We start from the raw sequence: 23,083 nt of genomic DNA, 5'->3' as shown, positions 1-23,083 counted from the left end.
TTCAAAGTTACATTTTATCGTTTTTCATAGCTGTCAAAATGGGCCTATTACATCGTGACAACAACAGTGCCGCAATTTTGAAAAGGTTACAATTAGATTTTTTTTTAGATTGAGATTATTGCAACGAATATTCGGTTACTATTCGGTATTCGGTTTATTGGGCCTATTATTTGCTATTCGGCCGAATAATCATCAACTTTTCATCAATCAACAACAACAATCATGTAACTTTTGAAACAAATCTAATTAAAAATACCTACTTGTTGTGTGCTTATAACGATAAACGCTAACAAAATCAACCATGGAAGTACAATTTTTTTGCAAACTTAATAAAAACAATTTTTTAAAAGTTAATCAAACTGAAGTGAAAGAAACAATTACTTTTTTTTAAGTCATAAATTTAAATTACAAAGTTGAAAATTAAAGCACGTTTTTTGTTTCTTTGTACAAAATTAGTGATATTTTTCGTGCCAATTTTCGTATGTGCGTTCATCAGGACGAACAGTTTAGCCGAATATTCGGTTATTAGGCCACGCTCTTGTCGGAAAACTCGGTAATATTCCGTCAGAGGCTGAATATGCCAGTTAGATCAATTTATCAACAATTCGTTCTTTTGGAGACTACCAACCAATATTCATTTATAGTCTCTACATTTCTGGCAGATCAAAAATGTAAATGAACACAATAAATCAGTGAGGCAACCTCTGCAATTACCCCTATCACAGTAATCTGACGACCTAAACAATTGAATTTGAATAAATACCTAAGAAGATAAGCTAATCAAGATGACGGTGTTGGTGCAACTCAATTGTTTCGCAGCAGGGGTTCAGATATCTGTCGCTTAATATTGCAGGTGTGATGTTATTGCATCATGCAGCGGCTTCTTTTTATTCCAACTGGTCACGAGTAAGTCTGGTGAGATTAATTATGGTACAATGGGTTTCAAGGTGTTTATGGTAGATATGGAGATTTGAATAAATTAATCCTACTCTCCTTAATAGGCCACTTATCTAAATATAAATATTTGTTTCTTATTTAGGCTGTACACGTAATAGCAATAAATAGTGACGCCTTATTCTGTCTTTTTTTTACCAATAGTCAGGATCTAAAACAATTTTAACATACTAAGCTATCCTCCAGAAGAACAAGCTTCCAATGACTATACCGACACAAAGTTAACAATTTTACCTCAAAATTAAGTGTTAATAATGCAAGTTTTATTTGAGTCCAACAATTAGGCAAACAACACCTAGAATTGTGATTTCCGCAATAGTTACGTTGTCCGAGAAGCTGTGCGAATTAAAATGAGGAAAGATGTTACAACACAGAGCAATCCATTAATTATAACATTGTATTTGGCTTACTTTTCGATGCTAATGCGAATTTTCCGCGAGATAACCGACACGGACCGAAACCTTAGAGCGAATTTGTTAATGCCGTAGCTTACGTTACCTACTTAAGAAAATTTGCATCATGTCAACTTTTTCTATGTACAGAAAATAACACACACATAGGATTTAACTAATATATTAAAGCTAGACTAAATCTACATGTATCTGTTGTTAGTGCACAACAATTAAAGTAGACAAGATACACATGCCTCCATTCTAAATACTATGGCGTAACATGACGTGGACATAATGTACGTATGCTAGACTGCGAGTAGCTTTCCAGTGTGAACGCTAGAATACCCTATCGCTATCAAGTGACGGCTAATTTACCTTTCGAAATACCTAAATACTTTCAACAAATTGTACAAATAAGAGAAAAAGGTATGCAATAACGTTACGAATGTAAGTTCTCGGTTTGACGACTGAGATTAGGACTATGAAATAGTTACCACATTCTTGTAAATTAAACTTTAAGTCCCATAATGCAAAGCACGTGACTCGTGAAAACTAGACCGAAGGATTACAAGGAGGTACTGTGCAAGCAGTTCGATGATTGGTGCCATGTCGAAACTGAGTTTAATTTTCTTACGCGAAGGCGTTCTATATGGCAATAACTTAAAACGTGTATGTGAGTTTACTTGCTCATAAATTGACTTAACTTACTGAGTGCATGTGAACTTATGAAGTGGAATTCAAAAGCAATATTTATTTCTCAACATTTAATACGTTTGCTACCGGAAGTATGTGCCTAGATCTATTTGATACGTGTTGAAATGAACGGGATCAATTTTATTAACATACAAAACATTTGTAAAGGCTCATTTCAAATAAGAAATAAGTAGTCTAGCGATTAGTCTCGTCCGCGTAACTTTACAGAAAGCAACAACCCATTAAGAAAGTTTTCTGTATCATTAATGCTGTAGAAATTGTGATAAATCGATAATGAACCGATAAATTAAAGTCCCAGTCCCAAGCCAAATAAAATACATTTTTGGAAATAGATAAAGAATATCTTAAGCGGGTAATTGGATTTAATGAAAAAAAAAAGTGTTTACACTTTATTTGGACAAATAGGATTTGAGAATACATAACAAGTATATGTAAGTGTACACACACTTTCACAGGAATTGCAATTGTATAAGTAGAAAATGAAATAGAAAATTTTTTTTAGATAGTCACTGTTGCCCTTAAAGTTTGTAACAGTAATCTCGAGCAATTGCGAATACATCCAAGACCTCCAAAAAAGTGGACGTGTTCAACCGTAGCTTCGTTGGCATTACAGTTTCTCAGATAAGTAGTTCGCATTGGGTAAACAAAGCGACAGCGTGAAATTAAAATTATTACAGAGGTAGTTGTATATTACTTTATAAATGATGTCAGTGTCAAAAAATTCAAGATTGACAACTTCGATAAACACGATGTAATTTTTAGAAGAAAAAATAAAATACACCTAAAAATTATGTTAAATATATAAAAATATTTATTTCTTAATCAGAAGTATAATTACAAATATATGTATGTACATGCTTTCGAAGTAGTATTCTACATACAAGTTTACAAGTTGGCAAAAATTTATTGACGCATAGTACCATTTTGTACAGTAAAGAGCACGTCAAGCTTTGAACTTTTGACCGTTCTTAACGTAAGCGATATAGAGTTGGATTTAAATCGTAAGTGGCAAGCTTGACGTGTTCTTGACCAATGATATTATACTTGTATGCTCACTGCTCTTGACCCTGTACACATATGTTGGTACACGTTAAGATGTTGTAATGACGGATAGCGACCATAGATACAATCAAAATATCTATGATAGCGATTCATCCGTAAAACAAAGACCTAGATGCAAGACTGCGTATTCTCAGGACATTTCGTTCGCTGTTCTTAGGTGCGGATATCAGATCGACCGGTGATCGATTTTGTATTTTCGAAACAAAACAATACATACAATTCTGTAAACACCTATAGGCCTTATTTTGAATAACAAGACTGTGTATTTATCCTTTTTTCGTCGTATAATCACATCAGACTCTGTTCTTAGGATGAGTGGATTAGGGGGAGGATGCTTGGTCATGTAGAAAGAATGAATATTGTTAGATCGACGACACAAATTTATAGAGCAAATGTGGATGTAAGCATGGGCGTATATATTTCGATCAGATTGGAGATGTCCTTAAAAAGGCTGGGTTAAAAGTACCAACAATAAATGGGCACCTATGTTGAGACTGAAGGGATTTGAGGAGGTCGAAGTAGGTTTGTCAGGGCGTAGAAGGTGGAGGTCCATGGTCTCTGTTTACCCCGATGGGAGATAAGCGTGATGATATGTATGTAGTTCACGACGTTAAATAAATAAAAAAAATAAAAATAATTTATTTCAGACAATACACAGTCCATTTTGTTAGTACACTTATAAGCTATCTATTCTACTGTGTTTGTACAAAAGTTACAGAATAAAAATAAAATGAATGAATGAATAAAATGATTAGATATATGAATGAAATGGATACACGATACCTGCTAAGTTCACAGAGTTAAAGTAATTTGTTCAATTAATTATAAAATTTATTTTTTAGTTAAATACGAAAAAAGGCACTCATGATTTGCTCAATATCCTCTTTCTTCATGAAAACATTGCGTGTAAGTTTCTGCACCATTGCGAACAGTAAATAGGACACATCTTTCCAAACTGCTGCCTCCGATTTAGCTTCGGGAACGTCACTCCAGATCGCCAGAGCTACACCAGGAAATTGTGGCGTGAACTCGGCTATTTGCTGCCCGTACGCGTATTGTGATGGTTCCCAATAATCAGCAATTTTATCATAAGTTGGATAAGTATAACCAGCATTCTCTCCCAACACGTAATAAAAGTAACTGTCATTAAAATTAACGATCGGAAATCCTTTCTCAACAAAAGTAGTGAGTGGTGCCATATTTTTATTCCATTTCGTCCAATAGGTGATCTCAACTGCTTCAGAAAGTTTTACCTGCTCATTCCAATTAAAGCGGAAGAAACCGTCGTTCCACACTCTGGGAACAAATCCCCAACTACTAATTTTTTCACTCACCTGGTTTACATAGTCCACAAAACAATCAATAGCCCCGGCAGATTCCCCGAATTTCTCCTTAGCAGCTATACTTAACTCAGGGTACAATCCAATTTCATCAAAATTAACAAATTCATCTCCGCCAATATGGAAATATGTACTTTCTGCAAACAGTTCGGCGAATTCTTCATAAATCGACAAAATAAATTCAACCGCTTGTGGGTCGCAAATGTTTAGAGCACTTTCATCATTTTTTAGTTCTCCATTGCGCATTTGTTTCTTTAGTTGCCATTTTGGATAGTTTTTCAAAATTTGTTTCAAGTGTCCAGGGCTGTCAAAATCTGGAATAATTTCGATGCACGAACGACGTGCGTAAGCAACAATTTCTCTTACTTCGTCCTTTGTTAAATATTCGTCAGAAACAACTTCTGGTGCAGTGTTGCATTCTATTCGGAATCCTTCGTTTTCCGAAAAGTGCAACTGTAGATAATTGAATTGGGCGAGACACATGCTATCGATGAGTTTTATAATAGTGTCCTTTGAATAGTATTTTCTTCCCATATCGAGCATTAGAATTCGTTCTTCTTGTTGATAGCTGATGTCACTCTCTCCTACTGGCATTTTTTGCAAGAATTGTTGTATTAGAGCGTGAACGGCTGTATGTAAAAGCATGTTCGTAGTTCCTGCTGTTATCGTTATTTCTTTTGCGTGATTAATTTTCCCTTCTGTTGAACCCATTCCATTAGCTAGCGATAAAATGATATCGCCTTTTCTATTTCTACAAATAACAGCAGGAATATGCAATAGTTGCTCTACGACATATTTCACTTTTTTCGCAACAAATGCTACCTTCTTATCGGTGATGGAAATCGTAATTCTTTCCTTCTCTTTAACAGTATCTGGAGTTCTAAACTGATGAAGTCGGAAGTACTGCATTTTATGATCGATTAAGATTTCACGTGCGATGTTTTAATAGGTCAATTCGACACTTTCTTCCGGATTTATTACCGATGCCCTGAAGACAAACGAAAAGAAAAACTTAGATATTTAATTATGAACGCTGGTTTCTAGTGCCTGTCAGAAACGTATAGCAATAGAACAAACAAAGTGCATTACAAAATATTGCTAAATGTATACACCAGGATAACAATAGGTATTTATTCTGAAGCATTTTATTTCATCAGTGGGTAGCAAATTATTTATCAAATAACTGATAAAAATAATATTTTGACTTATGTTAATGAATAACTTTAATAAAACTAAATAATGGTTTGCATATTTAATCTTTGTTATAATCTAATATTCTATGAATATGGAAATGAATGATATTGATGATATGAACGTAGAGATGAATGGTTATAATGGCAATAGTAAAACTTCATGATTCATAAAATAAAATTTTCTAACGGAAGGCGAAAGTTGGCATGAAAGTACCTGACAAATACTTGTAAAACTTCAATCGATGACGCAAAACTTTACTTGAATAATGTTAAAAATGGAAAACGTGGCTCTATTACCATTTTTATTGCGATTTTACCATAGATTTATTAAAATTAAAATATGTTATTTACTTACGTATTGCCGGTTTACACGAGACGGTAACCAATAATTCATATAATATGCAGATGTTGCCTCGTTTGTGACGTCATGGGATTGCCGTGTTTCCTTTTATTATAATTTTCATTTGAAAATACATCTGAAGTAGCTTTAATAGTTTCATTTCACTAATGGACTAAGAATGCACTTGTCGCGTCAAATAACATTAAACCCATATTTATATTGTACTCGGTGCGAGCCTATATTACACCGGCATACCAATAAGGTCATGCCCTAATGAGACGGCTTGTGTATTTCCGGATCTTGATCGTGACGTATCACTGTGTCAAACTGACAATATCAGCTGATAACACGTTTAGAAACCTTACTAACAATCCGTTCGGAAATATATTGTATTGAAATAAAATAACTGCAAAAGTGTTGCAATATTTTTATTGCAATGTATATCATATATTTTTTATTAAAAATATTTTAAATTTTGTATTTTTTTCGCCACAAATATATTGGGTATTGTAAAATTTAGAAGTATATGTTATCGCTATAAACAAACATAATAATCAATATGTGCGAAAATTGTACAATAAAATTCATCAATTCAAGAACTCTTTTAAAATCACTCGTAACACAAATAAAACTTAACATTGTTTAAAATGTAATTGCATCCCATTTGTATTACATGCGGAATTCTATACTCTACAAATACGTAGGCTACACTGTAGTCATGCAGTACAGTTGTTGTACAATACTCGAAATAATTTCAGTAGGTAATTCATTGCTAAATATTACTATTTTTATCTACTCAATGGAAAGTTTCGAAATCTTATTTTTAAATAGGCACTCATTAGGAACAGCATTGTCTTTGGACATTCAAATTATTTTAAGGTAACATAATAAAATGTAATCAGTATCATACATTGCTTATAGCTTGATAAATTTCAATATGGCTACCATCTTCTGGTGTAATAGTCAACTGGCGACTGGCTTTCAAGAAAATAACGGTGCCGGGTCGTGCCCGAATCGGCTCCGTGTCGCAGATCTCTCCTGATCCGGAGGTCACAAGGATGAGACTCGGGCTTGGTCGATTTATTGTGTTGTAGGATCCGCCACTTTGCACCTAAAATTAGGAACATAAAACATAGTTAAAGGAATGATATCGACATATTAGGAAGTCTTTGAGTAAACTAGTTTAATCCTACCATTTGACGACACATAATTTAATTTGTTACATTACTTAATTTAACAATTTCATAATAGTTACAGATATTATTACTTTACCTATTTCTGCCACAAAGCAGTAATGTCAGCATTACTGTGTTCCGGTTTTGAAGGGTAAGGGTGCTGGTGAAATTACAAGCACATGGGACTAGTCAATTTATGTCTCAGGGTGACGGGCGCAGTGGTAGTGCTCCTCAGATCTTTGCAATTTAAAGCTCTGAGTGGCACGACTTGTTCGCCCCGTCACTTGATGTTATAAAAAAAAAATATATAATTCGTAACCAATCGGAGCCTATCATTCAAATGTCAGAGTGTAAAACCGGGTTTAGATTTGTCTGACGTGACGTTTCTGTCTGTATGTCGTGTTCTGACGCCTTCTGACGATATTTTGAATCAATACCGTAGTCTGAAGCGTGCACCCTTGTCTGATCTGACGTGACGCAGGCCGGGATCGCTTCTGATGCCACACGATACAAGCCGTCACGTCAGGTGGTCTACTCGATCTCCGTCCGACATCCGCCCGAAACAATTGCTGCCAAATAAGCAATACTTGAACAAATGAAAAGACGCGTGATTGCGAATGAAGCTTCATACTTGATACTTGTCTTTTAATTTTGTCGAATATTACTTATTTAACAGTAATTGTTTCGGACGGATGTCCGACGGAGATCGAGAGTAGACCCCTGATTGCGACACAGTAATATAATTCTAAACATATTAAATGTATGAACCTATACCGTTCTGACGCGTCACAACAAAACCATCCAAAAACACATCAGACAAATGTAAATCCAGCTTAACACCACTGGTTCACATTTTTACTAAGCGTAGGCAAATGTATTACAGTATGTAGGGCCATTAATTTGGAAGCAGACCTAATGACGGGGATACGATTTAACCGTGAAGCAACGATTGAGGAAGGGTCCATTTACATAAATATGCCTACCATAATTTTTACAACAGCGAAATCAGGCACTGGTGGTCTCCAAATGCAGCTGTTAGGGTCCTCCAGCTGCGGGCTAAACAGCAGATGTTCCTTTGTATAGCTGTTGTAGTCAAGCATTTCCACAAGTGTCGGTACATCAATGTGCTTCGGCGTTAAGCCTGCGCGAACCACATTATCAGAACACGCCATGCATTCTACGCAATCTGAAATTATATTTTCAGTAAACAATATATGAATGAGAAAAGGAAAAAGGGTTGAAGACAATTGAAGACAATGGACGAAGGCCTCCCAAAAAAAAACGGGGTTTTCTATAACCGCCACACTTTTTTTGCTTGGGTTGTGCTACAAGTGTATACTATATTATCACCATACATTACCTTTAAGACTATCCATTCATGCGTTTTTTATCACATGAAATATTTTTTTATTTATTACAATCACATCTGTATAATTAATGTAATGACAAAACATTTATAAAATTTATAGCTTATTATTACTAAATCAATAAATGGGAACAGTAATTACCTCCACTAATATAAGCATGTGGCAAGTTAGGCTTCAAGAAAATGGCCTGTCCAGGATTCAGCTCCAAGTAGTTTAAAAAGTATGGTGCAAAACAACCAACATCACCGGGGAAGTCTTTGTGCAATCTCTTCAATAGAGGATAGTGGAGTGATTGCTGTACAAAAGGATCTGAAAAAATTATAATCTCAGTACAGAGTACTAAAAAACCTCAAAAGTACGTAGAATTACATCTATTTGCAAGTTTTATTGAAATATGGGGATGTTTAGTTCACCACTACACAGGACTTGACACAGGAGATAATAAAAATCGGTGAAAACGCCTTAAATTGTAGAATAGCAAAACCAACCATTACAATAATTGCTCCTTAAGTAAAATTTAGGCGCTATTTATAAAAATGAATGTTTATGCGTGATCAGTCACCCTTAGAGGTGGATGATTTTCTTCAAAATGAAATGGGACTGCTATGGAGGTACATTCTTTCTAACAAATAAGAATCATGAAAATCAGTTCACAAATACCGGAGTTATTGCGTAACATACATACAAAAAAATAAACAAAAAAAACATATAGTCGAATTGAGAACCTCCTCCTTTTTTTGAAGTCGGTTAAAAAAAATGCACAATACAATTTTACTGCAGGTCCAATAGATGTAGTATATTATTTTCTATCAGGTACAAAGCTTTTTTTATTGTTTTTTTTATGATACCAAGTGACGGGACGAACAAGTCGTGCGCCTGCTGGTAAGCGACACGCCTGGCCATAACACTTGCAGTGCCACTCAGAGTTTTAAATCACAAAGATCTGAACGGCACTGACACTGCGCACGTCACTCTAAAACACAAGGTGACAATTACCATGGGCCAGTAATTTCACCAGCACCCTTACCCTTCAAAACCAGTATCTAGTAATCTGACATTGTCGCTTGGCGGTAGAAATAGGTAAGGTGGCAGTACTTCCCTGGACGAATTCTTTCCGAAGGAACTCTACTGCTACTCAACTTGGCTCTACAAGCCTCTAGACTATTGAAATTATATTTAAAGATATTAACTCTTTGGTTATACTAATAGGAAAATTACACTGAATAATATACTTTTCAAGATTTTAACTAATTATCACTAGTTACATTTTTACAAGACTCATGCCCATGGAACGTGATACCTTACTGAAATATCGGAAAATTAAAAATAATGAAAAGAAAACTATTAATAATGATAACCCCTTACCCTGAATTAGACTGCATAGCTAAATAATTACATTTATTTAATTATGCCAATTGGGGCTAGTGTATTGGCGATCGCAAATGTGTAATAGATTACAATATATAAGATTATAAACTTAGAAGTTTCAATACTCATATAATATCGTCACTCATTTATATATTTAAGTTGCTCTCTAGAATACTTACAGGTACATATTAAAATGTAACTAAGTATACCTAAAATGTAACTGCCTACATACTATTACACCTGCTATGTAAGTGTAATAGTATGTAATTACACCTACATCTACTATAAACTAATGCACAGTAATAAAATAGAAAATTAAAAACAATAAATTACCAACACAATCAAGAGGCTTATGACAATATTATCACGTTAGGTATCCATATTTTCCTCTTTGTGTGAAGTGATTTACAGCACTTTTAGTACTAGGTATTTATGTTATATAAATATAAATTATCTGAAGCATGTCCGCATTCTTTCACTTTATTTGACATATAATTCAATTTGTTATATAAATAGAAGTTTTAAAGAACTAAATACTTTCTGTTTATATTTGAAGTTTTTTTCTGTAATTAAAAGACCCACAAATTACTTTTACTCTTTAAAACATATTGACTTTTAACATGCTTGAGTAGCCCTATGTTGTAACTCTACATGTGCAAAGATACATAAAATTGTGTTACCTTCCTTCTCCAACCTAGCAAGTAAACTTTGCAAGCTGTTAGTAATAGCAGCCTTATTACTTGTCATCAAAGATTGAAACACTTGCTTCAGAGCATTGCTGTCCACCGGCTCTTCGAGTGATAGTAATTCTTCTACATTCTCACTGTTCAATACTGATGTTAGTTCTGGGAGTCCTGAAAAAGTTAAGTAATGAATAAATAACAAAAATTGTGGCTCAATTTAATGAATAAACGTTTTTCTTTCTTTTTTTCTATTCAAAATGTCTATTTTTTAGATAATATTTACATGTTAGCCAAATGCTATCATTAGTCTGTTAATAGTCAAGGTATTTATATTAATTACACCATTCAATTAATAAGCTAAATTAAAAATATTGTGTAAGTCTGTAGGGTCTGTACATCATTTAATTAACACACTAGTCAAAGCCATTACAAGTGTTCTTATCAAAAGGCTATTTAAATGCACTGCTGAAGTTGATGAACGCTATGGCTAACAAAAGTTAACACATTCATTAAATAGGTGGGTACAATTTGTTATGAGTAATAATATATCTAGGTAATTGCAATACTCACTCCTCAGATATTCCTTTATTTGTGCAAGTAGTCTGAAGCCACAGAGCGCTTCAAATGGTGTCAAAGCTATTGCAAGTTCAGGTTTGTGGTTTGGGTCTTTGTACATGTCTGGAAAACGTTTGTGTAGTGTTTCTGCATGTTCCTGCAAAATTTATGATTACTTTTTCATGCAAAAAAAATCTCTATTAAATCTTCGCTTGTGCTTTGATTCCTTGTACATGTCTGGAAAATGATCCTGCAAAATGTACTTATGGTACACAAAATAAAATTCTTAATGGGGTTACACTTATTTCATTTCTAGTGGTTGTGATGGAGAGGGAGAAGAGAAAAATAGTGTGTTGTGTGACTTTATAAGTTATTTCAAATATGTGTTTTATATTTTACATCAAAAACAAAATTTTTTCTCTTTTATAGTGTATACATAAAAGAGAGGAAATATTATAATTTCTATAATGCTTAGAGCATAAAATGTACACAAAGTATGTCTTAGTTAAATAATGCAATTTCGATACAAAATTTCAAACATACTTTTGTAGGATGGGCTTGAACAGAGAGTGCTTTTCTTATCGACAGTACTTTCAACAAAAATGGCACAGACACACCGAAATTTTTCCTCACTGTAGGGCCAATGGCATCTAGGTTATCCCTAATATATTCTGAGAGAAGTACACCTCGGTCAATGATCAGAGACGGGCCGTTCGGGTGTGTACCCATCCATAATTCAGCATACGGCTTTGACTCTTCGATAATTTCATTAGGGTGAGCACTAGACACCAGTTTGGCAACTGTACTCTCTCGACCTAATTTTCCCCAATCGTAATTCTGCACTTTGCATTTAAGCTCCATTTTCATTCACTGCAACATTTAGAATAATAACTATCAAATAAACAGTAACAAGTATTTTAAAAATTATTAAATAAGTAGCAACACGATATAAAGAGCAATGGTAGAGTCAATAAAATAGTAATACACAAATAATATAATACTCACTGTGCTGGCGCGAGGAAATAAGTTTGTGGTTAAGCGGAGCTCATAAATTTCAATTGTCGGCTAATAGCTATATGTTTCACCACCCAGTTCAACTGATAAAAGTTATGTTTCTTTCTATTTAATGTCGCTGAAGTACCGCGGCTCCGGAAAGTGTCAGATTATTTTTATCCAAAAACGCGTTAAATCTTAGATAAAGTATGGGCAACACGTAAAGTTAAACAATATAAAAAAGTTTGTTTTCATTAAAAATGTGGTGGTGTAATAACTGCTATGTAATCCTAATCTCTTTAACAAAAACGGTATGCCTTGGTGTCAATGTCAAAAATCTGTTCGCTTTCTATCTATCTCACTTTACCCAATACTTTTGATGCGTTACAGATAGAGAAAAAAGATTATGTTGAGAGGTCACTTTTGGCGGTGAAATTTAAAAAACCATTGACTCTACATTTATGATCTGAAATGATTCAAATCCCATTTACTTCTCTGTATGCGAATATGTGTGAATTTTGTGCTTATTTCCGTTCGTGTCCAATCATATAAATAAATTAAAAGTTCGATAGGTATGTATTTTGTGCGGAAAGATGAAAACAGTTTATTTACTCAGTTTACATTTATTTACACATTCCTACTAGTCTTCCAGTCTACATACTGTCTAACGTCGTCATTTAAACTTCCTAATACATCCTTTAGTGGAGATTTTGTAGTTATTTTCGCAACATTTTCATCCTTACTTTCTTTTGTGAGTTTTGACATTAACAATTGTGAAGGTATTGAAAATCCAGAAAGACCTCTGTTACTTATTTCCACATTAGGCCCATCTTCTAAAGGTTCATATACACCAGGATCATTCCTAAAACTTGGTTCTACGAATTTTAAGCTTTGCCTAACATTCATTAACTTACCAGACGGCCTGTACTCCAGTTCTACTTCTTTTAAGTCTAAATATGGATTCTTCTTCATAATAACTAGTTGTTCGAAATGTCGTAAACCATCTTCGCTTGATAGGTTTTTCTCTAAATCTCTTCTAGATACACCGTTTACACGTTCGTAAATGTTTTTCCCGAAGTCTTGTGTAGAGTCCCTTATTCTTTTGAACGCTTGCTCAATGTTTGCCGCCATTTTTTTGCTTCTTTCCACTATGGTTTTGTGATGAACGGGAATATTGCATTGCTCGGTTTCTGGGAAAGGAAACCCATTATTCAGATACAGCATCAGCTACAAGCTTAAATAGATACAAATTGCACTAGTTGGATATATCATAGCAACATCACTTAGATCTGAGTATGCCGTAATTAGATACATATTGTAATAATAAAAATAAAAACGGCCGTGTTAGCCTAAGGGCGCATTTCGACACGAATTACATCGCGCTCACCCCGCGCCGCCGGCGCAGAGCGGAGTCCGGGTTGCCACCGCGCAGCGAAAGCGTGCGTCTAACTGTCATGGCAAAATTTAGTTTTTACGTTTTAACTGAAATGAGCGTCGAATTTGGTCTACGCGGCGGCTCGCGCGGCGGCCGCGCGGTTTTATTATTCAGAGGAATTTAAATGTTGTTGCCTAGTAAATAGAATTCAGATTCGCCATTAATGTACATCAAGGCGGTAACTGGGCGGGTGCCGCTCGGGGGCCGCGTGAAAACTTTCTCCTCGTGTAACCGGGGGCTAATGGTTTAACATATTGCATGTCAAGCAGAGGGTCGTGGGTTCGAATCCGGGTACGTACCTCCGAGATTTTTTAAATTTACGTGCGAAATTTAATTTGAAATTTACTATGAGCTTTTCGGTGGGTATTTTTATTTTTCTTTCGAATGTTTATACTATATTAACACTTATTTGTTTAAGATTTTTAATGTTATTTTTGTTCACTAACACTTGTGTGGAGCGAAGTCTGAAATAAATTTATTTTATTATTATTATTATTATATTTATTTTAAACTCTCGCCTCTCCCAAGGCCTAAAAGATTAATTTTGAATTTTTTAATGGGAGAGGCGGTATTTCACGGCTATGGCACAGTCGGCCGGGGTCAGGGACTCAGGTCCAAGAACCGGCGAACAATACGTGCCGTATCGAGCAGGACCGCCTTCTGCATTTGTGCTGGAAGCGACACGCCACAGAAATCCAACCGCCTCAAGCTGTTAGAAAGGCTGACTGGAATTAACCCATTTGCGAACAAAACAATTGAGATTATTTCAGTGGAGGCTACATCCCACATGTCGGTGATCTCGTGCGCCAGGTCGAGATACTTCCGGCTTATTATTATTATTATTGAATAGAAATAGTGTTGAAATTGGTTACCGGAAAGTGCGTGAAACCGGATTCATCCCCTAGTTTGCCGTCCTTACAGGTGGAATATTTTCTACAACTTTAAATGGAATCAATATCAAGGTATCCTCTATCCAACAAACAAAACAATCATCAAAATCGGACAAGAACCGTGATAAAAATAAATATAAAAAATAAAAATAAAAATAAATTTTTGTAAAAAATACAGTCGAATTGAGAACCTCCTTTTTTTCAAATCGGTTAAAAGAGAGAAAGTCAAATGCCTGAAATAGATTTTAGTATTTTTTAGATATAGATCCTCAATTTTTAAAAACTTACGATTAGGGTAAAAAGAGTTGACACTACCAGACATTTCCCTGTGTAGCGGAAATGTATAATTGAAAGTGAGGCATAGCATTACGCAAACGACAGTCAACACAGCGGCATTTTTTTGCATTGTATTGTTAAAATATTCACACAATTTCTCCCTAAATGTTAAATAAAACATTGACATTATTTGTCTTTTATATCAACCGAAATGTCAAATGAAGTAAGTTGACTAAAAGTCTTTAAAAAAAAAAGGAACGAGTAGAGACGAAAATAAATAATATTGTAATTTTGATCGTACTGAATATATTGTTATTCATGACTATACTATGTATTAAAAATTTAACATTTAAAACTATTGTTTTAATCACTTAAAAAAATGAATATACTTAATAAATTATGTATTATAGGAAAATAAAGAATAGATGTTGCCTTGCAATTTTTTCCGTACATGACATTGACCTACCTACATGGTCATTTTTACTTAATACTGGCAAGATCATCGATGACGTCGATGGGGTCATAACATTTAAAAGAAGAAGAAGCATGTATTATAGGTTTTTTCCATCCTCTAAGATTTTACGTAAGTATACGTGTACGAGAATCACATACGTGAAACAAAATCTAAAAATTCGAAAGGCAACCTTAGTCATAGATATTTTTTAAATAAATAGTCATACTTTTCATTGATATAGTTTTATTCTCGACTGTATTTACTAATAGAAACGGTTGGGTTGGGGCAAGTGGAAATGAAATTCCACTTGTCCCAACCAGTGATGGCGTGATAGGGAAGAGTGGAAAAACAGTGCACTTGTCCCCACCTTTTTTTTGGTGCTCAATCTCACTGGTAGTTGCTATTGATGAACACTTGTTACTTATTTTTTACATTTAAATCTCTGTCCTGTATTTTCCCATTTCCCGCTTCGGAGTATACCTAAGTGATATAAAAAAAAAACCTATAGGTAAGTATATTTCAATCTATATTCTTGTCTACTGTTAGACACCAAATTAATATTTTATTAATTAAAGTACTCATTATGCATCTATATTTACTAAAAATAGTTCTAATTAACATTTTTTTAACAAATGTTGAAGAATAACCCCGCCCGCAAGTCCCTCCTCTGCTACTGGACGTATTTCATTGGTTGCAGCGACCCCTTTCCACTGTTCCTACCCCTGTTTTTAACGGGAAAAGCGTATAAGGGCGGGACTTTAGAGTCCCGGGGGATAGCAGCACCTGTCTCGACAACATCAATCCACGTGCTAACTTCGACATTAGTACACGTGTGACAGTTTTATTAGTGATTTCATAACGGGAAAACTTTAGTTGGTAATCGTTAAGTAATTTCTAAATATTACGTAGGTACCCATTTAGTGTTTTCAATTTTGATACTTATAACCATACAACATTATTTACAAAATTAGTAATAATTAGTTATTGAAATGTGTAAACATTGAAATCGTAAGATTTTATTTATCAATATTTATAGTGTATTCAAACCTGACTAGTACCTAACACATAAGCGACTGAGAGAAAGCTACCAAAGTATACAATTTTGTTTTCCAAAATCGTAAAGGTACCTACTCATTAATTAAAAACTAATTGTATAAGTGGTAAAATATCATTCACAATAATGGCTGAAGATATAAAATCAACCAATAAACAATGTAATACCGTAACTAATATTCAAACACCGCGACCATCCTCACCAAGAAAATTTTTCGCAAGACTATATGGTCATCTTGAAGAGCCTAAGGCGAAACAAGCAGAAACAAAAACACAGTTCGACAGCGAGTCGTCCTCTGATGTTGAAGTGGAAGAAAGTGGATTAGAAGATAATGAGCAACGATCTAGCAGTATGGAACTTGCCGCAGCTCGAAGTCCGCCTCTTTGGCCGCCACCACCATTGCCAATATGTCCTAGACCCATGCTGTTTCCCCATCAACAGCTAGCGTTTGGAGCTGGTCTTGCTGCTTTTCGTAAGTATAACTGTGATATACATTTTAATACGGTGGGTCATGACGAAAGACATATATATATATATATATATAATATATATATATATCGATACTTCGTGCCACAAACAAAAATAAAGATGTTTTGGTTCGTATCATTCTTATTTTTATAATGTTTAAGTAAGAAGTCACTTCTTATAGCTACCAAAACTAAAGTGGACAGTTCAAAAGAGCATAAAAATTTAACCCGATTACCATTCTGCACTCCTTGTCATAACTAACGCATTTGCAATTTTGTAACTTTCGAGATATCGGCACCTAGTTTTTTTTTTTATTTGAAAAATTTCAATTATGTTGATTTTTCTCAACACTAAAACTGAAACTAATTATGATATAAAAAACCTTTGTCGATTACGTTAAGTATCATAAGGATGCTGCCCGCATTGACCTCCGACTACGTAATTAAGTAATTTCTGATGAAAATTGATTTTTAAGTCTTTTTATCCACGAAGAACAGTGTATCAAAATCATTGACCTAAAATTCATTAATTTATGAACATTGACGTTTAAACTACATCTAAAGAAGTGATTTATTTACAAACTCCTTAGAAAATGGAAAAAAATAAAAATCTAAGACAAATCTTATTGGAGGATAGAAAACAAACTATATATGCCTAAGTATATACAAATTAAATGTCTTGAAGAATTAATGAAAAAAGAACCTAAACATAACAAAATCACACATTTACAGTGGCAATGATAACATGTGAATATTCTGTAGGTAAACACAGAACAGGTGAACGGTAGTAGGTATTATAAAAATAATCTAATATATAATTATTAAATAATTCTAATGTGGTTGGACATTTTGGTTTCTGTGAGTGAATTAACAATTTAATAAAGTAATGAATCTTAAAAATTTCGTCTTTATTACAAAATTAATTGAAAAATGATCATAAAATATATAAGTTTGAAAGAGTCGAATCTACAAGACTGAAATGCTGTGTTCCACTAAATCATAACTTTAATATAATTATCATTTGCCTGCTGTAAATTATAACCCAATCATATGATAATTTAATACAAAAAAACATATCTGCAATATCGATGCTTACATAACATTAAAACTTAGATTTCTTCGTAGATATAGCGAAGTGGTATTTAAGATGGTTTTTCTCGTGATCATGAAAATACTACAGTTTATCATAAAAAATGCAATTCGACTAAACTTTAATTGTTGTTAATATACTATTGAAATATGTAATGATATTCAAGCACGTCCGCACCAGGTAAGTGAGAAGTTGTCTGACCCGGAAGCGACAGCTAACAATAAAAAATTAAATCACAAAAACGAGTTTAAAAAATGAATGTACCGGGGAATTGAAGCGAATTTTTGTGAATTAGAATAGTATATTGAAACTTATGCCAATTGTATAATATACAATGCATACAAACTATTATTACTCTAGCCTAATTCGATGTAGAATAAATGTCAACCAACAAAAACATATGATTTTTAGGGTTTTCGCCTCAAGACTGTTTCGCAGTTACCACAATTTCAATATTTTTCCCCAAAATTTATTACATTATTATTATTTGGCCATTGATAATATTAATCCTGAAGTCATGTCTGTGATGAATTTTGTTTGATAGAAGTTTCAAATCGCTAGTAAGTAATGTAAAACTAACATAAATATTACTACTAATTATTTTTTTATAAAACAGTGTCATCCTTTATGATTTTTTGATATGAATGAAAGAGATTGCTAACTAATCTAGTTTCAGTAATAATTCAAGTTTAGAATTGGAAATTGATGCTGGTGAGATAATTGTGTAGTAAATTAATATGAAATAATATCTTAAAATTTTGTTTCTTTTCATTTACCATTACCTATTATCTAACAGTAGGTAAGTATTAATAGGTATCAAAAACTTAATTATTTTATTCATAAACCATACGTATCAATAGGCACTTTGCAAACTTTATAACAATTGGTGAGGTAAGTATTACTTTTACATATCCTAATTATCTACTTACCTATTTACGCGAGCAGGCCGTAGGTAGAGCTAGTCTACATCATGGGTATTGACAAAAAATTTTGTTTTTCTATGCAATCATTGGTTACATAGCAAAGTTTTGTTATTAAACTATGTCGAATTTGGCTAGAGTCGATCCCGTAACTGCGGGAAATCCCGAGACAGCGCGAGAATTCTCTGGAAGACGCGTGACCCGTTTTCTGACTCGTATCTAGTTTGTATAAATCTTCTTCTTATCGTATCGATGGCATACACTATTATTCTTGCTATCGTGGCGAAAGAATTTGCCAATTAGGCGTAACGTAAGATACTCGATGATTGCAGCTGGTTAGTTATGCTATAGTTACAAAAATTCGCTTACATTGAGTCTTCATCCCGATAATTTAATATATTATTATTATTTAATATTATTTAATTTTCGAGTGATTTCAAGATGTTTTAGTAGGAAGGGAAGTGAAACAGGATTCATGTAGTCTCCATTCAGAAACAAAAAGTGATGAAATTGGGATGTTACAAAATAATTATCTGGCTCCGTGGCCGGACGGTTACCACACTGGACTGCCACGCAGAGGTCCCCGGGTTCGATTCCCGGGTCGGAAGAAACATTTGTATGGCCTACATTTACTTCTCTCGTGAGTTTAATAAAGTGTAATTTGTGCTTGTCTATGTGTGTGTACATGGCACCCGCGATATAGGGTTTCCCTAGTGCGTCGCTATGAGCATTTTCCTTCCTCCGTTTTAACAAAATAAGCAAACGTAATGTTTCTTCATCAGATACTCTCGCGCAACTGATCCAAAGATGAAATTTTAGACATTTGTCTAGTTTAGGAGCTAGATTTGTGATCCTTAGATTTGTTACGCCTTTTCTACCTATTTGATTTATTTTATTTTGTTTACATTTCGAACCTGTAAATTTCTTCTCTATATATAAGGTTAAGGCGTGTTTTTGAATAAAGATATATTATTATATTATGAAATCTGCAGCGCTTTTACAGGCGTCTAATTTGAATGCGCTCTTAGCTACTCTAACGCTGTCAATGTTAGATAAAAAGTGAATACTTTGGTTAGGTGCGGTGGGTAACACATATACAAATAATTTTTCAAAGGTTATTGTACAAAATGGTTAAATCTATGAATATCTTATTCAAAAATCAGTTTATATCGTAACAATACGTGTGACGTGGTTCTCTTTGTAGAGATGGTTAAAACAACATGAGGCTGAAAATGATTGGGGAAAAATGATATTTTCACCTCAGCAGCTCGAACAAGGCTATTTTGCTGTGTGAAATCAGTGAGCAAAATCTTATTTTGCTCACTCCGTGAGAAAAAGTAGCTTTTTGCTTTTTAAGTGGAGACTTGTCATTTAATGCGAAGGGGTCTAATACAAATTCGACATATTTCAAAATCAGTCGCTCCGTCCCTTTCACTTCATTACAAGAAAAAGGAAAAAGAAAATTATGGTTTATTCGTACTTCGATATTTAAGCTACATAGTAGACCCCCACAAAATGGCTGAACGAGTGCACGTTCGGAAACTCGTCAATTCATCTAAAAGATAAATTATGTGAGAAATACAAATACGATTTTAAACTATGATAATTTAGTTTTTACAATTTTCATTAAAAATAAAGCAAGTGTTGCAATAAAATTATGCTAAATTTATAACGTCAATTAAAGATAACAATATTTACAATGTGTGATTTCAATGAATACAAGCGAGAACGTTCCGGAACGCAATAAATAAAAGCGCGCTTTCTTTTTTTTTTAATTCAAAATTTCTTATTTGCTTGCGATAGGTACTTCTTTGCTTCTTCTTTGATAGTTAATTGGATACCTACCTACGTAATAAAATAGAAAATATGAGCGATTCCAGTGAAGACGACAATTTTTTAACTCCTCCAGAGTTAGTTGAAACTGTTAAAAATGCTGAACTAAGTTTCTTGCCTAGTAAATCTCGTGAAAAGTACCTGAAAGTCTACGAACATTTTGACAAATGGAGGCACGAAAAGGGCGCAGGAAACACTATGTCGGAAACTGTGCTTCTGTCTTATTTCATTGAAATGTCGCATACAAAACAGCCGTCAACGATGTGGAGTATATATTCGATGTTGAAAGCTACATTACAAACTAAAAATAACGTCCATATAAACACTTACGCAAAGCTGATTGCGTTTTTGAAAAGATCGGCCGTCGGCCACAAATCAAAAAAATCGAAAGTTTTCACGGCTGCTAATATTGAAAAATTTCTTAATGAAGCTCCAGATTGCACTTTCCTAGCCGCAAAAGTAAGTATTGAATATTATTACTGTTGTCGTAGCGTTATATTTTAATTGTTAATACAATTTGGACTTTGGTAGTTATGTTATCAATTTCTATCAACATAATTATACTTACCTACTTAAATGTGTTGTTTTGGCGACTTGTATTGGAACTTTATGGTTAAAAATAACGCTACATATTATGAGAAATCCACGTTTAAGACTGTTCTAAAAGACACAATACTTATTGACGTTTTATTTATGTTTCAGGTCATCCTTATCATTGGAATAAACGGAGCATGCCGCTCCAACGAGTTATTGAATCTAACTCCTAATGCCATTGAACAACATTCCAGCGACCTTCTTTTGATTAACCTGCCAAATACGAAAACAAATATAGACAGGTCGTTCGTCGTCCGTGAGGAATACGCACACGTTGTCCAGAAATATAAAGCATTGCGCCCTCCCAATACGATCACAGACCGCTTTTTCATACAATATCGTAATGGAAAATGTACGCGGCAACCGATGGGTATTAATAAAATAGGAGCGACTGCACGAGAAATCGCAACATTTTTAGATTTGAAAGAGCCGCAGCTATACACTGGCCACTGCTTCAGGCGAACATCAGCCACTCTTTTGGCAGATGGAGGAGCTGACCTCACAACGTTGAAGCGCCATGGCGGTTGGAGATCAAATACAGTAGCTGAAGGATATATCGAAGATTCAATAGAAAATAAATCAAAAATCTGTAAGCGTATTATAGATTCGATAAACCTAAAACAGACTTCGCATCCTTGGGCACAACCTAGCACCTCCAGTGATGCGAATCATACCCAAACCCGCCCAGAATCACCAACTTTTACGGTGCGGGAAGGGTCACAATCCAGCTCAACTCATAATGAAACCTCGACCACTACTCAAGTAGCAAACACTACGACGATTACTGTTCCAAATAAAACAGTAACTTTTAATCTACAGAATTGTACAAACTTCACGTTCCACTTTTAATTTTTTGTAAATTCTGTATTTTTGTAAATATACAATGATGCATTTGCTTTCATGACGTGTTTTTATTACTTGTCCCTTTAGTATATATATATGTTCTCGCTGCTGAGGTGAAAAGTTGTATGTATCACGCGAGAGCAAAGTTATTTTGCAGCTCGTATTTTTGAGTCCCTCGCTTCGCTCAAGATTCTAATTCTGAATCACTCGCTACGCTCGTGATTCAACTATAGAATCTTTCGCTTGCTCAGGACTCAAAAACAGCACTCAAAGACACATACGTACATACGCAAGAAGGGTAATTTTTTAGAAGGGTAGAGAAAACTAACCAGAAAATTACTCAGAAACGTTACCTACCGTATTCACCGTTCGCGTATTACCACGTGTTTTTCTTCGTTTAAGTAATTTTTAGCCAAAAACTGTAAAAAGTTGGATTTAGGACATTAGTCAATCAATACGTAATTTTTTTCTTAAGTGGCAAGTGCTAACCTAACAATTAGTAGGTATCTACGTCACGCGTTCTCCGTGTGCGCCACAATTTTTTTATTACATTTATGCATGGTTTTAGGTACTTGAAAAGCTTTCTTGAAATAAAATAATATTTTTCTTGGCTTATATCTATTATGGTTAATTTTAAATACTTTCTGAAAAGTTGTTCCATTAAGTAAACAGCATCAAGCAGGCTGAATATTGAATAAAAATATATATTTCGGATTTGGTAATTTATGTCATTATCATTAACGCATATAAATATATAGCCGCAGTAGAGCTCTTAGTGAAAGAGTTCGTCCAGGGTAGTTACCTTACCGTTTCTTCCGCCAAGCAGTAATATCAGCATTACAGTGTTCCGGTTTTGAAGGGTAAGAGTGCTGGTGAAATTACAGGCACATGGGACTTGTCAACGTATGTCTCAGGGTGACGGGCGCAGTGGCAGTGCCCCTCAGATCTTTGATTTTTTTTATCTTTGTTTTAAAGCTGTAAGTGGCACTACAACTGTTATGGACAGGCGTGTAGCTTACCATCAGGCGTACGACTTGTTCGTCCCGTCACTAAATATTATAAAAAATAAATAAAAATAAAATAAAAGAAAA

At 34.3% G+C, this 23,083-nt stretch overlaps 4 protein-coding genes across 4 annotated transcripts in view; 1 reads left to right on the top strand and 3 right to left on the bottom strand.

Annotated features, from left to right (window-relative positions):
• Positions 1-3,964: 3,964 nt before the first annotated feature.
• Positions 3,965-5,173, bottom strand: LOC113237993 (beta-N-acetylhexosaminidase-like). The gene has a single exon (XM_026474711.1). It carries the CDS (start codon positions 5,171-5,173, stop codon positions 3,965-3,967), a length of 1,209 nt encoding a protein of 402 aa, XP_026330496.1.
• A 1,327-nt stretch (positions 5,174-6,500) lies between these two features.
• On the bottom strand, positions 6,501-12,351 carry LOC113237790 (mannose-6-phosphate isomerase). Its single transcript, XM_026474450.1, has 7 exons — positions 12,149-12,351; positions 11,687-12,013; positions 11,159-11,300; positions 10,586-10,759; positions 8,679-8,846; positions 8,154-8,356; positions 6,501-7,106 (listed from the first exon to the last, which is right to left on the bottom strand). The coding sequence occupies exons 2-7, from the start codon at positions 12,008-12,010 to the stop codon at positions 6,900-6,902; spliced, it is 1,218 nt and encodes a 405-aa protein (XP_026330235.1). The 5' UTR covers positions 12,011-12,013; positions 12,149-12,351; the 3' UTR covers positions 6,501-6,899.
• Positions 12,352-12,763: 412 nt separating this feature from the next.
• LOC113237992 lies at positions 12,764-14,867 on the bottom strand. The gene is made up of 2 exons (XM_026474708.1): positions 14,750-14,867; positions 12,764-13,326 (listed from the first exon to the last, which is right to left on the bottom strand). Exons 1-2 carry the CDS (start codon positions 14,865-14,867, stop codon positions 12,764-12,766), a joined length of 681 nt encoding a protein of 226 aa, XP_026330493.1.
• A 1,504-nt stretch (positions 14,868-16,371) lies between these two features.
• Positions 16,372-23,083, top strand: part of LOC113237991 (homeobox protein rough-like) — a 37,420-nt gene continuing 30,708 nt past the window's right edge. The window contains exon 1 of the mRNA XM_026474707.1: positions 16,372-16,717. Within this exon, the coding sequence (XP_026330492.1) occupies positions 16,372-16,717 (346 nt within the window). The remainder of the gene's footprint in view (positions 16,718-23,083) is intronic.

Source organism: Hyposmocoma kahamanoa, unplaced genomic scaffold, assembly GCF_003589595.1.
Source record: "Hyposmocoma kahamanoa isolate Upper Pololo Valley unplaced genomic scaffold, ASM358959v1 94, whole genome shotgun sequence".
Classification (NCBI taxonomy): domain Eukaryota; kingdom Metazoa; phylum Arthropoda; class Insecta; order Lepidoptera; family Cosmopterigidae; genus Hyposmocoma; species Hyposmocoma kahamanoa.
Note: the sequence above shows the minus strand (reverse complement) of the source record. Positions and strands in the feature narration are given on the sequence as shown.